This window comes from Schistosoma haematobium, chromosome ZW (genome assembly GCF_000699445.3).
Source record: "Schistosoma haematobium chromosome ZW, whole genome shotgun sequence".
Lineage (NCBI taxonomy): Eukaryota > Metazoa > Platyhelminthes > Trematoda > Strigeidida > Schistosomatidae > Schistosoma > Schistosoma haematobium.
The window spans coordinates 58,769,980-58,789,217 of NC_067195.1; the positions used below are offsets into that span (position 1 = coordinate 58,769,980).

General features: G+C 34.4%; 1 protein-coding gene across 2 annotated transcripts in view; it reads right to left on the reverse strand.

The window, feature by feature from the left end:
• The window catches only part of ARMH1_1 (Armadillo-like helical domain containing protein 1), a 37,743-nt gene extending 23,467 nt beyond the window's left edge, over positions 1-14,276 (reverse strand). Inside the window, exons 1-6 of one of the 2 annotated variants that reach the window (XM_051211892.1) lie at positions 14,204-14,276; positions 10,962-11,128; positions 10,255-10,463; positions 9,043-9,111; positions 5,463-5,629; positions 4,264-4,460 (exon numbers count right to left, since the gene is read on the reverse strand). In XM_051211892.1, coding sequence (XP_051072010.1) covers positions 4,264-4,460; positions 5,463-5,629; positions 9,043-9,111; positions 10,255-10,463; positions 10,962-10,964 — 645 coding nt within the window. In that variant the 5' untranslated portion in view covers positions 10,965-11,128; positions 14,204-14,276. Of the gene's footprint in view, positions 1-4,263; positions 4,461-5,462; positions 9,112-10,254; positions 10,464-10,961; positions 11,129-14,203 lie in introns of both variants that reach the window. The other variant, XM_051211891.1, reaches the window with a different exon arrangement.
• Between the last annotated feature and the right edge of the window lie 4,962 nt (positions 14,277-19,238).

Genomic DNA, 19,238 nt, shown 5'->3' on the forward strand with positions numbered 1-19,238 from the left:
AATCAAAAAATAACTACATACCACCCAGATCGATAAGCATGCATGTTTTCTTGAATAAGGTCCCTGAGATTGTAGAGTAAATTGGTTAAAAATAACACAAAGTTTATCACAACGATGGATATGCATTTATTCTCTATCCTTCACTAAATAATAGAAATTCCGTGAATCTGGAGACGCAGTACACATCGATGGCGCGAGACTCTAAAGTTCTAGCTAAGGAAGCCTGTTGTCCTATTTGGCACAGTGTTCAGACGTCAAAGGTTCCTACATGTAGTTTAGAGCGTGGTTTCAGGAGACCAGGAATAACGTTCCATGTATTTGAATCGTTCGCACTTGAGGCGCGGGGTGTTAAAGGGGTGTGAGAAGGGTTAGTCGTGGAGGTAAGGGAGCTATTAGGAGGTGTAGGAAGGATTTGAATGTGACCAACTTGGTCTCGTGTGCTGTTACGGGTATGAGGGCTGATATCACTTCCCGGCTGTCCACACCGTGGAAGGGTATTTCTTAAGGAACCTGAAAAGGAATTCGGATTAGTATTAGTCTTAACGACCTGAGAGCGTGACCGCAAAGCCCAAGGGACAACTGCTTGAGGCCGGTCGCGCACGGCCTTTTTGTGGGAGGTCTTTAACGTGTTAGCTCCGTTCTTCAAAAGACCTTATCACCGGAGACGGAGATCTGTAAGGTAAGGTGGGGTGTGACATTTTTAGGGTCGATCTTTTCTAAGCCCGACCTTCCTTGTGAGAAGGAAGCATCGCTGCAGATGCTGGTTGTCGGAGGGAAACACCTTACTGCTGTCACACCCCTCTACAGTCAGCAGTACAACTTCGCCCACAGACCTTGAATTGCTGCTTTTAATCTTACCGTTCTCCAATCGACCTGAATGGCATGGTAGAACCAATATAGCCAATATAGCTCGGTTGGGTCATCACGATAGACAAACCCGACCACCACGTAAAACCAGCAGCTACGGTCGGGATATATATATATATATATATCCATGCACTCGATATCATAGAGAATAATGACAAAACTAAATAACAGTATATTGATAGAGCATAAAATCAACTGCATTAGTAAATATGGAAATACAATTCTTTTTGTAAAATGTTTTTGAATAAGTTACGTGAGTGGTTATCGCTATATATGTATCCAATTATGAACAAAATAAAGGCAAAACATTGACCTGAAATAATTAACTGAATAATTATGCAATATTATATTAACAGGTAAAAAACGTTTAGTGCTATCTTTTTGTCCCCGAGCTTTAATATTCTAAAGTATGTTTTATCAGCTGACACAGGGTAATTAACATTTTTTGGCATGTTAACCAAAAAGTCTCATAAATTCGTTGAAAAATGAATATTGTAACAAAGAGAAGGGATATGTGAGCATCTCTATGCGTGTGTTTAAGAGAAATCACAAAGATATTATTTATTCCATTAAATAACACTTTTTGTTTAGCCTATTTCTCTTCCAATTCATACTAATATTCACAATTACATGAACGATTACCCTACTGCTTCGTGTTCACAATTTTAGAATCAGTGTAGTAATGCAATTTATTATTTGTTTATCTGAACACAAATATTGGTACAAAGGGACACTGAATACATATGCGCCACATAAATCATTCGATTTGTGTGAAGGCTGGGGTACTGCCCGCGTGCCCAGACCGAAGCAGACTTTTCCCATCCTCGGCCGTACCGGGGCATTTGGGAGCGTAGTAATGAAAACATATTATCTAACACTGTAGTGATCCAAATTACTTTAAAACGGATGGTGGAACAATAAAGAAATCAATTTAAGACCAGTTAAGTCCGAGTTTATTTATTTTTCACTTGGAATTTCAGGCTGTGAGTAGCACTTTTAGTAAGCTATATAAATATGAAAGTTATTCATGAGATTCAAAAAAATTTCACTTTCAGATAAACTAGTGAATTTTGACCAATTTTGTAGATATTGTATGAATGACTAACAATCGGTTTTCAACTAAGATAAAAACAGAGATCTGTTGATTATTAGCACATCAGGAACGATAACGACTCGTAAGATTTATAATCAAAACTGATTTTATGCAAATAACCAATTGTGTTGACTGAATATTTATCAACTTGTTAATTAAAGGCAAACAAAGCTACAAATACATCTGAAATCAAAAAGTGACTATGTCAATTTAGATACTTTGTGGTAGTAGTATTATTAAATCTCATTTATTCGAATCAAGTTTTCCGAGAAAACAGTAACTGACATCATTTTAACGAATTATGTAGAGAAAATTTACTGATAATTTGCATTTCTACTAAACTTCACAATACATTTTCTTAGGGAGTATTAGTATTTCGAGTGGTTTAGTTGATGAACAATAACTGGAGATAACCCAAGAAAACGTTATTCAGTATGTCAGAGGACTTTAGTGAAAAATTTGAGTTTTATGTTTTCAACTAATGTATTTATGAACAGACAGTTATTAGTCTTTTTATATAGATGTGATAAATTAGTAGATAAAGCTATAAATCAACATAGAATGAGATAGTTAAGAACAATATTACAAATGTACAAAAACCAATCTCGATTCGCCATACTGTCTAGTAAGAGAAAGGGTTGGAATAAGTCTAAATGGTAGCTAGACAGAGATATGACTTCGATCCGCGAAGTCATCAACTTCTAATCTGGGAAATATAGGTAGATAGATGCAGACTTTACGGTTGTAATCAATAAAAGAGTTATAATGGATGATAACTCATAACTTCAATTAACATGACTGTAAATCGATCGCACTAGTGCCAAAGTATTTAGTTTTTACCCTTATAAACTTGGAATATGTTATTTCGACTGTTCATTGTTCGATTTAATTTATCCCGTTTTTCTTTTTATATTTGGTTTTTCACTACTAGCGACATTATTTCATCATATGACTTGTTATTGGTTTTTCTTTACTGTGTAGATGTGAAAAAAATGACAACTTAAAACTACAGCGTTAATATACCTTTTTTCTATTTGACATTAAACTCTTAATGAGTATTTTTATCTAGAAAGCAAAAACTGGTTCCATGATAGCATATCATTTTATAAATGAAACTGATTTTAAGCTATAAGCTAGAATTCAAAAACCGATAAGATGGATTGTGTAATAATTACAGAACATTTGAACAGTCTGCATGAGTTTTATCATTTTACATAAAAGTACTAAAGTATATACATCGAATGAACAAGGAGTAAAGTACATGTACGCTTCAAAGAACTCCATTACGCTTTGTTGAACTATTAATTATCAACAAAATATCAACTAAACATATGCGTTTAGAAAGGGATAGTTTTTAATTTATCACTAGCATGAAAAAATGATACATCTTGTTGAGGTTGGAAACCAATCTAAACTAGAGCTAACTTTTATTGGTTTCTTATCATAACAAAACTCAACAATATCCACAACACCCATACAGAATATATTTTGTGATTGATCTCTATTTATTACTACTGTGGTGTATGTATGTCAGCAGACATAAGTAGTATGTAACATCAAACGGATGATGAATGCATGAAAGCAGAATGCTGAGAAGACCGGATAGAAAAACAAACGGGAATGTAAACAGAAAGGAATTGTGAATTGGAAGAATCATACAGGATGTGAAGGACAATTGGAAGATTTGCAAATGATGCGTTTAATGTATGATTCTTAAATTTTATGAAGAAATTCTGCAATTTTGTATTACATGATAAGTTGTTTTACCCCACTTGAATGTTCGTTTACAACACTACTATTACTATCATGTCGTTTGTAATATGTCATCTAATCTTCACTTGGCCAAATTGCATTTCACTCACCCAGTCGTTGAAACTTATATTCTATAACCATTCTATAACTATAAAACAATCTTATCAATCTTCGAGCTCTAATTAATATCTGACTACTTGATGATTTATTTTCAAATAACCTTACGGACGGAAATGATATATATATATATATATATATATATATATATATATATATATATATATATATATATATATATAGTGCGAATACTTAGTAGTAATTAACTAAACGACCACATTTATCTGAATTCATAATAGCCTAGAATTCACTCAAATCAAAAAGGTGAAAATAATGATGACGCGCATTCACAATACAAGGATTAATGATGCTACTGATTATTTACGGTCGAAAGATATTGGTTAGTCGATAAAGGTCTGAAATCTCCCCACACTTCTCCGAATGACCAAAAGCAGAGTGAATTTGCGAAACTTATTTGAAATGTTATAATATACCTGTAAAATTCGTATACTTTGAAGTGCTAATTGTTGAGCTTTTGGTGAATTACATGGTAAAACGCCAATTAATCCTTTGTAAACTTGATCAGAGAAACGAGGATTGCCTTCAGCTAATATTTCTAATAAATCTCTAGCAGACTCTTGTGTTTCCTCTGACATTGACTTGGCCATACATTCAGCAACAGCACGAATACCTAGAAATTGTTTTAATCGAAATTGCACAGGTGATCTATATTATTTATAATAATCGGTAAACATTACTACAAATTCAAGAAATTATTTATGATATTATAAAATATATCAATGATTAAAAAATTTGAATTATAAAGACATTAATATCAAACAATTATTTTTAACTCAGTAGTTCTTCATTGGTTATCAGAATAGCCTAATGTACATCTATGAATAATTTTGACAGAAATATTATTCCACAATGTTATACTACACATATCATTTGATTATGAAAAGATTCTCTTTCACTTGACCAATATACCTTAATAACTAAATTTATTTACCAATGAAGGTACAACAGAATAGTATCACATTATGATTTTCATTATTATTTATTAACTGGAAATGTGAATCGAGCAGTCTTAACACAGATTGATTAATCAAGCACTATCTATCATAAGTGGTCACATCTTGTGCTTTTTTCTCTCTTTCTCTTTCTCTCTCTCTGATGTTTCTTTTAATTCATAATGAAAAACTGCTCAAATCCAATTAACATTTATCAATCAATGAAGTAATTGTTTTTTTAAACAGATAATACACATATATTATTATTATCATCTTTGTTTTCATTTCAAGTATAGAAGAGAAACTTATTTCCCAATTTTATTATCAGTAATAAATTCAATTAAACACTAAATAAATGAAAAATGGTTAAGGAGATGAGAGAAGAAAAAATATAACTAAATAACACTAGTAGACGTAGTATTAACAGGAAAAGTAGTGGAGACAAGGGGGAACTATACAAATGATATAAACTTCATGAACCTACTATTTGAAGGATCTAAGACGTATACAAACGAAAACTATATAGCCAAACAAGGAATATAATGCAAAATAACCAAAAAAATAGAAACTTAAGGGAGAGCGACAAAATGAAACATAAAGTAAAGGAAAATTAAGTAAGATAACAAGAGACAAACTAACGTTTATAATGATAAATAGAAAGGGGAAAAGCAATTATTTACCATAACATTCACAAATTGTCTCCTTATAATGTGTACCACCATTGGCAACGCAAGATAATACTTTAAGCGCCCAACGTTTATCCACTTCTTTTGCACTCGATGAAATGCATACTTCCTGTAAACACAATACACCACCATGCTCCAAAAACTCTAGTAAATAATTATAGCTTTTAGCGAAGAAGGTTGATGGGTGGGTAGGTAGAAAGGGAAAATATCAAGAACACAAAGGATAAAATACAAATTGATTGTTTCCTTTGAGTTGAGGGGATTTATGTGATTTGTGAATAGATATACATATGAAACGTCATTAATTGGATGAACAAACTAGCTTATAGTAGATTTTTTTACAGAGTATGTAGACTAAAACTTCTAGATATTATAAACAAAGTGTAAGCGATGAAGAGCGTAAGAAATATACATTTTTTCGCCAAACCTAATCCAGAACTGGATATTATCAGGGAAAGTGTGTAGTGTTGAGATATCGCAAACTGTGACTGAGTTAATAAAACACTCTTTGGTGGTATAAATTTTACTTAGATAACGGCAGTCCAAAATTTATTCTAAAAGATGTAGAAATGTAAAGATTATTGATAATCGACATGTTGAGCTAAAAGACTCAGTGAGATATAACACTAACTGTAAACATGGATTACATTCAAATTGCTTACTGCACACTAATAAAGATTATCAAGGGAGGATCGATTCGAAAATTTAGTACTATTACGCATAACTTGCAATATCAGTCCGTAGAAATTAAATAAAACTGTTGTCCTTCTGCATAAACCTCTAAAGTTAAAGCTATCCCAAACTGAACAAATTTTCTGTGATTGTTTAGATTAGCCTTCCTAAAATGTTGAAATATATAACAAGAATTGCAAATTAACTAACCAACTATCTATCCATATAGAACTCTTGGTTGATATTTTAAAGTCGTGTTTTTTGTTAAGTAAGCCTACTGGTCATTGTCAACCTAGACGTCTTAAAGCTAATACTTGTAACAACTCGTTGTAGCTGACAATATATGAACCATTTCTTTTAACAACAAATGAATACTGTCTAGGTAGTGTGCAGAGTATTAAAAAAAGGAAGGAAAGTCAGTCTGTGAAAATGAGGACTTACATTAACTGAAATGGCTGAAAATGCACTCTAAATTTTAAGTCAACATCTAGTCCTATGATCGACGCTGGTTGGTGAAGAATTGGAGTGAAAGAAATCTAAAATTAACCAAGTTAAGCCATAGTATTAATTTAAGTAAGCACACTAAAGAAGTGATTCATTAGTTGAGGAGTCGGATCTTCAGCCTTCAAGTAATGGGTTTGAACCCTATTACACCTATTACAATCTGGACAGTCAGAGAGTACCAGTAACCCTTGGTTCAAAGACAAGTACATGGATTTGTACCTTATAAAGTAGTTATTACGTCAAATATAGGCACTGAATCCTATAGAGCCATTTGGGTCCACAAGCTTATATTAAACCAATAAACTGGATTACCGTAGAACCAGGAGTTTAAATACGAATAAAATAAGTAAATTACACAAACCGCGTAGATTTACTTCTTTTCCATTTCCATTGATAATTCCTAACAATTTGTACTTTTAGTATATTATAGGCTCAGAATCGATCACAATGGCGTAGGTCTATACAATCTCTGTCTTCCCTTAAACTATGAGACTAAAATCGCTTTATATCTTTCTTTTTATAAACTAATTCTTCCTTCCTGTACTATATCCTTATATGCAGTCTTTCATTCATATATTATCACCATTGAATTAACCACTATGAATTCGGCGTTCATCTTGCTGTGCTAATGAGGTATGCCAACTTGTACCGATACATATATGTGTCTGGTTCTACATTGTAGCTGACTGACTGATAGTTTAATTTATTTTCCATGATCACTGAATATTTATACAATTGTTTGTATAAAACATTGTTTCGTTGAGCTGGTACAGGCTTTTTATTTTATCCATCGCTTGATTTGTGCTTATAAACTCATGTTCAGACCACTACTCCTTTCCTCAATCGTGTACTGCTATTCTATAACGCCTCGCACTTTTCCTACGTATCAGACAGTAAATTTAATAAATAAAGGTACCTCTTAGAGAGGGAGTATAAATACCTAATCAGTCAATTTTAAAATTTGCCAGGTTCTAACAAACGACGTATTTAAATAAGAACTTTCGTCTAAATTTGAACGAATAGTTTCACAATATTTGGGCGCCGAGTTAATTTGAGACATTAAAAAGAAGAATATATTTGTAAAATCTCAGCGAATGAATTTTAAGTAAATCCAACGTTTCGCTAATTTTGTTGTTTGATTATATTTTCCTTGAAAAAGCTTGGACCAGATTGCCAGGCGAAACGTTGGATTTACTTAAAATTCATTCGCTGAGATTTTACAAATATATTCTTCTTTTTAAACGACGTATTTATATGCATTTTGTACATATGACGAGGTAGATGTTAACTTTCATATAAACAAGCAATAATACCTATATCTGCAACTATAGACTTCACTATCTGGGCACATGTTATGAGAAAAACGACATAAAATGCAGTCACAAATCCCAATACACTGATATAACTAGAATTACACGCACAAACTATAAAGAAACGTGGGGAATCTGGTGGTCTGGGATCGAGATACAATAACAAAATTGTCGCATCCGTCTGAAAATAAAATTGGATTATGTTTGTAACAGATCTATTACGAAATGGTAATGAAAGCCAAGTATACCAACTCACTAACTCTACCAACCAATTTACTTTGACAACCGACAATTAGTATCAAACACAGGAAAGATAAAATCTGATACACGAAACGCGATTAGGCTGTCGAAATATAGTCCCCAACCAATAGAATAAGAAAGATTGACCTTCATTTGTCCGCATCACACTACTTAATAAGTCGAAAACTAATAAACTTTTTGGACACAAAACGATACCATTTTTAGATGAAACTAACCAATTAGTCAATAAAGAAATTGTCTAACGTCGTGTGAGCCTAAATTAACCTAAGGATGAACTCATGTGATAGCCAGTTGTAGAATTACTGGCTTAAGATTGAAAAACCATTGGAATAATTGGGGAAACTGAGTAATCTAACCATACAATAACACCCATAATACCGATACATTCGATCTTAGTTGTGCTCTAAATGTTAGAACGTGAACTGATAAGGTACTATAACTAGTTGTACAGTATTCCAAAAAACCTTATAACAAAAGTCTTACATAGACTATTAGAAATAAAGTTTCTATTTACAGGAGCATGACTACCATGAGTACAAAACTACACAAATAAAGTATGTATATAGTGACGGACCGATGATCTGATTGGTTAACAACTTTGAAGAATTTATCAATAATCATAATAGTTACCAGGATACTGGCCAGAGTACGGAAATCCTACTTTGTTCATTCCCCAGTTTCTTAAACTTCCTTTATATCAGCTACAAATTCTTTTAAATTAGATCAGTTTTAAGGATACAAAATCGGAACTAAGATAGAATAAATTATGATAAACTTGTAAATCCAAATCTTTCTATTGATAGAAAGGCAGTTTTACATTAGTTTACCTGTTTGAAGCTGATAAAAATATATGAAGAGCTTGAAGCTGTTCTGTTAGACAAGTTCCTGACATGTAACTAAAAGACACGAAAAAATTTAAAAACATTACACAGATTTGATTTTAAGTCTACATTAGTGTGTAGTACATCGGGCCACAAACTGATCTATGTGCATGGGGTAAAAACGCTACTCAGATGTTCAAACTGAAATAAGAGAAACACGATAAGGACCTGGGACCGGACGATTAAATACTTTAATTACTAGGTCAATACTCACCAAAACATTATTCAAAGGTATGATTTAAAGAAAATCGTGGAATATATTCTTACACGACCATAAACCAAGTATTAATTTGATGAACAATTACTCCTAATTACGAATACCATGACAGATATGACACAAACTAATCAAGATACTTTTTAGTACTGTTTATTTTCACAGATAATTACTTGAAGTAGTGACTTAAACCTGAAAAAACACTGGAAATTTAAGATTTTAGTCTACAGAACTTTACATACGTCCTATTTAACTTAGCTGATAATTAAAAATTTTCTTCGAGTACAAAAATGAACAAAGAAATGAAGGCTACTTCTTGACATCTTCTAGCAGTTTAATATGATTATAGCACATTCGAATCGAAAAAAAACCCTATAAACTAGCTAATCTGACAGTTTTGAATAAAGTAGTGAAATATATATATGTAGGAAAAACATGTCCATATTTACATTACTGTCTGTGACCAAACTAAAATTTTCATGATATTTACGACTTACAATACTCCGGAAAATAATTGAACAGGCGGTGGCTTATTGGTTATGGTGTATTTAACTTCAAGTTACTAGATCACAAGTTCGAATTCCACCCTTACCGCTTACTTTAGCTTAGGTCATCGGGTAGAGTATTAGTAGTTCATCTGCTTAAAGTATGACTTAAAGCTGGGTACAAGAATTTATGCTTGGTAAGTTACTCATGAAGTTTAAACTGCTTAATCTCAAGCAGTTGTAAATCATATTCTTTTACAAAAGTCCTGCAAGATGACAGATAAAGCAACAAAAATAAAACGAACCACATATCATATTATATGGAACAAAATCGTTAGTAACTGTACATATACGTACGAAATAAATAATAATTAAACACACAAACCATCCAATGAACACAATCAAACGCCTGGACGATATCGCAAGCACAAACAAGTCAATACCATGAACATGACTTACGTTAATTTTATCCATACGCATATTCTAGCCAAAAATAAACTAGCCATTTGGGCGAATTCTGATTCTAAATCGGGTCCAGTACAATCATAGTATTGTTTAATGAAATCGTCAAGAAGCTGACGACGTTTTTCTTCAGATGAACAATCCCACTGACGTAATAAATGAGTTACATTATACGTAGCAATATCCTGTTTCGCAGATGCCATGATCTAGAGTAAGAAAAAAGTGGGGAGAAAAGTTATATACATCGAGTGTGTAAAACATTACTACTTACTACCCACCCGAAAAAAACTTTTCTGATATTTCTATGGTTGATTAACTGTCGCAACGAATTTTCGTTTATGGGTGGTAAAAGTATTGGGCTACTTATACTATACATAACCGTAGCAGTTAGCATTCCATGATATAAATATCAGCATACAACGCAGTAGAATAAACATTTCGCATTAACAAGAGAATGAATAAATTACCCACCAAATCTATAAGTACTTCGTACTTTAATTGTTGTCATCAAATATTCAAAACTTTGACACAGAAACTGTACAATAATTCACTCGACGACAATCACAAATATTTTAACAAAGTGCACTTTAAGTATTTATGAAAGTTGGTTTAGCGTTAGCTTTATGACTTTGATAAGTAAATGAATTACATTTTTCTGATACTATCTATCTGAAACTATCTATACGCTTTTTATTTTCTCTTACCATTCATTTTCCACCTATCCACAATTTGTCTACCCTAGACCAACGTGAATATTCCAACGGTCTGATCATTGAATAAAACGAAACCACATCGGGACGGTAGTGAGCGCTGACTGTACTTTTCTTCTAAATTTGATTTCAACTGCAGCTCAACACAATTTGATTCAGCACTAAATACATAAACAAATATTAGACAGTGTTGTCGTATATCTAAACAATTAGAAGTATATAGTTGTTTTGCATCACGACGTTAACTGCTGTTTGTTCATATGGTTGAATGATGGACGAAATCTCTCGAAATGAAATGAAGAGTCACATATATACTTTTGGATGCTATTAGAGAATTTCATGTATGACCCATGTCAATCAAGACTAATAGGAAACATAAATATCAGTTTGATAAGGAAAACGATGACATTTTCGTAAATATACTGACCAAAATCCTAGAATACTGCTGTATTTATTTCGGGCCAACAATTAAATCGTGATATGAGGACTGCTATTGATTTCCCAGATAAGACTGGTTAGAAAACAATTTTTAAAGCATAGGTTCAGAAACATCTACGCTAAAACAACCCAGCCAGTTAGAACATACAATTGCCTCCCCATCCTATCTTAAATTTATCTATGATGTTCTGCAAACAGTTCCACAGACAGTACATGGTGGTAATCGACAGTTGCTGAATGTATTTAGCCCAAAATACTATTTACACATTTCTATGAAAACTATACAACCTAGTTTTCGGTCTGTTACTTCAAATTTGTTACAGACTGTTTGCAACTGACCTTAGTGTTTTGCAGCAATCTATTTCCATCTAGTCCATCAGCAAAGGCGAATCCAACTATTATTTCGAGAGGGTAATGACCACTAACATCCAAAATGATTTTATCACAATATCAGTATTAGGACTATACATACAATAAGGAATGAAATAGGCTTACAACTTGGAGCTATAATAAATGTTCGCCAAAGGTAAGCTATTAGGATGGATTTGCTTTTTTAGTTCTAACTGATAAAAAAATATAGATATATACATATTCCCAAATTTGCACGATCGGAACATCAGTCAAGCAAAATGAATGTACTAAGCTTCAGTAAGATGATTAAATTGCCCCCAAATGCCCTGATATGGCCGAGAGTGGGGAGAGTCCGCTCACCCTCTCCAAATGCTCTCACATGGCCACGTGTATATAGCCTCTGCCAGGGAAGTCCTACTAACTGCCTTCTCGTGGCGGGTGTTGTTTACGAAATTGAAAGGACGAAAAGCGAATTTCACTTACTCGTGAAGCAGAAGCTTAGGTACTTAACTCTGGACCACTCATCAAGGGTTAACACTGATTTACACAAAGACAAGTGAGGTTGTTTGTTCTCATAATGGATGATTTTGTGATATCGAATGAACTTGCAAATGGTTGGTCAATGATAAAAACAAAGTAGGACCTAGGACATGTGTATGACAGTTTGATTATCAGTTTATTACAGAAAACAGCCACTGAGTGAATTAATACACCACGGCAAATAAGGCTAAGAAGTTGGTTGTAACAAAGCTGGCAACTGCCTACCTACGAACATGGATGCATTTAGGTGTAAATGTGATTAATCCTAGCAGCGACTATAGCAAGAATTCTATTGACTTAAATCCAACCCCAGTTGATCCATACGAAGTGATTTGCCATCAAAGGGAAGATGCACCACGTTCACCAATGATCGAGTAAGTTTAGTTATTGAAAAAAGCATTTACAATGTACTCGGAAAGAAATAAAACTGAATACCATAATACCCACGTAAAACTAAAGCTTCAAGAATCAAACGTATATTGTTTACGTGTTAGTTGTGTTCTCTGTCAAAATAAAAGCGCTTGTGGCAGTTTTCTATCACCACAAAAATTAATCTATGTCTACAACTGGCAGATAATGAGCATTATAAAACTTCCAGTAATCGCAGAATAATCTGTCGCAACAATCCACACTTCAGTTTTATTGTGGTGTTTGTATGACCTAACGACTCCTTTGTACTTGCTAAATGCTTGATTTCGAATTCCAAATACAGTACATTCGTTCGGGCTTATCTAGTACTTCTTGATCCAATTGAGTTATTTCTGAGGATCCTAGTGTTTACTATAATTCAAATACTCCTAATTATCACATTGGCATCAATGTGAGAAATATGTTTTAAATGAAGCCACATCATTCATAACTTGGAGATATGAAGATCCAAGATTATTTCGTGGGGGAGGATAGTGTTGGAAAATCTATGGTTCAAATTCTAGACATTAGTGGTTTCGGTATACAACCGACATAGTGATTGTATACAATCCCAGGGCCCAGGTGAGTCTGTTCCTATTTCGGTTGTTAATTCTGATACTAATGAGTACATTCTAGATAATACAGTCTTTATTCAATATACTGTCGGACAGACACAGGATGAACTTAAGAAGACGCACAATCGATTACAGACACTTAGAATCTAATTTAAGCTGTGGAAGATGTGGTGTTTGAATGAACTAACGATTCCTTTGTACTTGCTAAATGCTTGATTTCGAATTCCGAATACAGTACATTTGTCCGGGCTTATCTAGTACTTCTTGATCCACTTGCATTATTTCTGGGATTCCTAGTTTTTACTATAATTCAAATACTCCTAATTATCATAGTTATATGTATCATATTAAGCATTGCTAATTGGTATTTAAATGCCATGGTAATTGGAAAAAAGCTTGTCAGGAGAGTGCTACTAAATTTCAAGTATGATAGTACGTTACATGAAAATTAAGGCCTATAAAATAAGATGAGAATGAACGATACCGTACAGACACAGAAATGCTGTGGACAGAACGACGAGTAAACTTGGTACTCCTTTTTAATGTTTGATTAGCACAGCAGACACTCAAAGTATACACGGTGTAAGACTTGATGACATGCACTAAGCGGATTCAAGTCACCTGCTAGTAACGTCAATTTGTAACTTAATGAATGACTGAGAGGTATGAAACAGAACTGGTAGGTTGAACAAGGATCTAAAATTTAGAAGATATTTACGCTTTACACGATCAATGAAGAAAACATTTATGTTCCAGTATGCTGAAGGGAAAGTCATAAATATATAAGACTGAGAGGATTGTCTTACCATGAACGTAACTAAAAATTCAATAAAAGGACGTGAAACACACATAAGAAAAAATGGACTGTCCTTAACAAGAATTTTTTGTAAATAAACGGTTCAACCATAGACAGAAAAAACAAACCTCCAGTAGTAATTCGAAACGACTACCACAGTCGAAAAACGAAAGCCCGCAATAGCTCACATGGCAACCCTCAATGATACTAGAATGGATTTAAACACACTTCATTCAAACTAATTCAGTCATACTTATAAATTCGTCGTTTTTTACGTACAATTTACTTGTGCAGAAAAAAAACAGCAACTTCGTGGTACTTCTTGGATGTACTTACGATCTTTCAGCTGTTCTCGAATTACATATATTTAGTGCAAGCTGAACGACAATATGACGTAATTTCCTGTTGTGACTAATAAAATCCAGTAATTATTTGAGGTGTTGGCTATTCGCTGCCTCTTCCGATAAATCCGATTTCGATGGGAAACTTGTTTTTTACATCTTCAGGTAGGATTTTACTTTCCATTTATACGGTTACATGTGTAGCGGGAACATTAAGGTAATGTTAGTGGAACAACCTGAAGCGAGTTCAGTTACAGAACAAAGTTTAGCTGGGTTCTTCAATGACAGAAAACATTTAAGGGTAGTTAGTTTCTCCTGACTGTGGACCGTATATATAATAGTAAATCGGTCCTTACACTGATAGCCTGATGAACAGTAAATTAATGTGATGAGAGTCACTGAGCAGAGAATTCTGAAATATTATTCCTCGACATCATCTGTTCATATTTGGATGTCAAGCTTGATTTATAGTAGCCAGACGTTTCTTGTTATTTTCTAACTAACATTATAGTAAAATCCAGTCTTCTGTCTTCAGCTATAAGGATAGGTCTATGGACCTACATTGATCCTTGCAGTTTGTAGCACTCTGAAGGTCTAATCTCATTTTGAATAGATCAACAGGTGTTGATATTACGTGTTATGGTAGAGAGTTTGATGAGACTATGATTTATCATGACTTTTCAGCGATGCTAAAGTGATCTTGAGAGAGTCCACCTAATAACTAGGACCAAATGAGCGTTATAAACCAGTGTGAGAAATTAGAATCATGATTTACTGCCAATGGTTGGGATTCGGAATTACATTTAAGGTTTTCATCACGAACTGACATCAGCTATAATGCCAAAACTCTATTTAGCCAAATCGATGGGTGAATTCCGCGCCGAAATCCGAGATCTGTAACCTCATATCTGATTGACTCGTCCATAACTTATAGTCTCAACGAGGATTCCAGTAATTCACTACTCGGTGCAGGAAAGAAAACTCCTGACATAGAAGATTTGACCTCGTTTTTTGGACTTTCTTAGAATACCCTATCAGTCCTAGACGAAAGGGAATTTAATTCATATTATTACCAAGGTCATCGTTCAGTATATGATAAGCCAATATTATTTTACCCCGGATTCCCGGTAAGATAAATAAAATAAGTTTAGGTCTCTCAGTCTGTCTTCATAAATAAGGCCAGAAAAGCCTTTTGCCATTTTAGTCTCTCGTCGTTAGATTTGATCCAGCATGTCCGCATCATACTTGAAATAAGGACTCGTTGCTTGAGTCCTATTTTCCAAATGTGGTTGCACAAAACTCGGGTATAATAAAGCAAAAATTTCTTCATGCGTTTACTGAAAAGACAGACGAATAGCCTATAATACCCTACAGTCTTGTGCAGCAGCAACCTTATAGTTACTAGTAGTTTTGAGGTCGCTGCTTAGTCTGGCTCCCGAATCATTGTAGTTTCTTACTTTGGGCAATACAAATCCACATATTGTGTAGTGATACAAATTACCATAGCTATTTGATGGCGTCACCACACTCGTCTTGTGATTCCCTTCTAGTGACCTTCCGTCCATCCATGCCACAAATCATTGGAGACCATCCTGTGATACTATTCTATCTGAAATACTGTGTATAGGTCTGCAAATATTTATGTCATCGGCAGACACTAGAACGGACGACTTTGCTATAGTCGGTAATTCATTCACATAGAGCAAAAAGAGAAGAGGACTGAGGGTTGTACCTTGGGGAACTCCACTTTTTACAGGTTCCCACTTTGAGGAAGCTCCATTTACCCTTACCCTCTGTCTCCTGTCATGGGGAAAGTCACTTATCCAGCCTGTGACCTTATAATGGACTCCAAAACCTTCCAGTTTCAATTTACGATCAGAATGGGAGATCCTATGAAAGGTTTTACTTAGATACACAAAAATCACATCTACAGGAATATTTCGATCTTTCGTATCAGCCCAATCTTCTCTTGCAATCAGCAGATTTGTAAAACATGTTAGGCCTTTCCGAAAACCATGTTGTTCTCTCGATCAAAGATTGTGCACTTCCACATAACTTAAGACACCCATCGGAATAATCTTTTCCATTAGTTTGACAACTGCACTGGTCAGACTAACAGGTCGAGAGTTACTAACTGAATCGCTACTCTCAGCCTCATACAACGGACTAATTATCGCGTCTTCCCAGTCTCTGAACAGTCTGGACTGCCGCACTGACATATCAAACAGCATCGCTAAAGGTTCAGCAATTATATCTGATAGGGCTTTAATAATCCTATGATGAATATAATCAGGACCACTGGAGCTATCAGGTTTAAGATGCTCCAGTTGTCTTAAGACAGCACCTTTCTCAATGACTACATGGTCCATCAGCAAGCCGACACAATCACAACGAATCGTTGGTCGTTCTTTATTACTGACAGAATACACTTCACTGAAATTTTCCGATAAAACTTCAGCTTTTTTATATCATTTCTTGCCAATATTAGCGGAGTTTCTTGTATCAAAAGTGGTAGAATTACATCGCTTTTCTGAGTTTGCCTTTTTATATAAGAGAACAGCCGTTTCGGACTATCTTTACAATCCCTAACCAATTGTTTTTCATATGACCGTTTGGTCTTATCTATTAACGCTTTACACACACTCCTGGTCTTACAATAACTGGATCTTTACTGTTCTAAGACAGCAGAGATGAATATATTCCAAAGCTTTTTCCTGCGTCTAAAAAGTTTCTCGACTTATTTAGTTATCCATGGTGGACTGTTATTCGGTCTACGTGGTACGAGATATGGTATAAACAAGAACGTAACTGAACCAAACTTGCCTTTAAATATATATACCATGCTTCTTCAACCAATGAGTTGGTATCTATTGACCATTCTGTCTTTGCAGCGCACTCCTAAATGGCTGATATGTTAGCTCTCTATACATATGGGGGAGGCTTAACCTGGTCATATATCATGTCACCAGCTCTAAACATGAGTGACAAAGCAGCGTGATCGCTATGCACTGACAGTGAAGGAATATTTACGGTGGCCGCATGGTTGATTACTAAGTCCACAAAGAATAACCCTGGCCTTCACCAAAATATGTGGTTTTGGATACATGCTGTACTAATGCATACGCCATTACCATTATCAGGAACGTACTAGCAAAGGAGTTTATAGATCCTACAGAGGCAATCTCAGTCCAACTAATATCAGGTGCATTAAAGTTTCCTAATGTCAAGCATCTACTATTTACAGTCGATCGCTGAATGTTCTCTAAAATAAAGTCATCAGCTAAGCAGATTAGGCTGCGATAGATGATGCCGAGTATAAATGTGTAACATCCGATAGTGTACCCGCATTTAATGAGTTCACTAGCTTCACTATCATTGGATTCGCAAGTTAAGGATTGGATATTTAAATTATTGGCTATGTATAAAAAAGAGCCACCTCCTTTCCTATCACTTGTTAGTTAGTGTTGTCCGGATGATTCTGGAGTAATGCTGAAGTCATAAACTAATATGGTATTCGAATTATTGTATGAACTAGGAATTCCAGGATTAACGCAATTGAATTAGGAAGACACAGGCACCAACGAATGTATTGTATTTAGAATTCGAAATCAAGCATTCCACCAGTACAGAAGAATCATTAGTTAATTCAAACACCACATCCGCCACAGCTTAAATAGAAGTATAAGTGTTTGTAATCGGTTGTACGTCTTCTTGTTAAGTCCATCCTGAGTCTGTCCGACATTGTATAAGATAAAACCTTTGTAGTATCTAGAAAGTGCTCATTAGTATTGGAATTAACAAACGAAATCGGAACAGACTCACCTGGAATTGTATACAACCAGCATGTCGGTTTTGTACTGAAATCATTAATATCTCGAATTCAAACCATAGATTTTTCAACACTATCCTCCCCCACGAAATAATGTTGGATCTTTATGTCCCCAAGTTATGAATAATGTGGCTTCATTTAAAACATATTTCTGACATTGTTTAGAGTAAACATTAGAACTGTTTTTGTGATAAGGGTAAACAGCAGTTGATATGAAATCATCCGAAATGTAATCAAACTCGAAGTCACTTAGTACTCGTGCTTCGCGTTGAGCAGGTTCTTCACAAGGATCAAATGCATTATGAGGAGAGGTAATATATGATATGACATCAGGATTTGATTCTTCTGAAATATTCTTATGAAATTCATTAGGACTATCATTGCAGAGCGTAGGATCGTTAGAAAAATCAGAATCTATCCAAACTACATCAGGTTTTCGATCATGATTAGGTTCATTTAACATATTTTCCTCAGAATTGCAAGTAATTTCATTAGAAATATGTGAATCATTAGGAAAAGTCATACCTGGTACAATAGCATGAGAATTCTGATAAATCGGTTGATTAGGAACTGTTGTCTCACAAGAATTCTGGATTTCATTTAACTCTGAACTGTCATATGACCCTGCACTGTCTTTTGAAATCGCTGATAAAGATAAATGATCATCATGAATACTCGACTCAGTAGAATCAAAATTACAAGTCTTAATATTAGTTGCAATCAGATGAACATTAGTATTACAGACTGACTGAATATTTCCAATATCATCACATTTAAAGCTCTTAGAATTACGAGATTTACATGAATTAGAAGAGTGGAACTTGCAACAGGACAAACACTGACCAAACTTGTGTCCATCTTCGTGAAATGAATTGCATCTCCTCAATGAATTGTCTGCATAATCTTGAGTATGAACTGAGTTGGAATGACGTAATGTGGTGGAATTTTTTATATCCTCATGAATCATTTTACGAGATCTCCCTTCTTTACCGC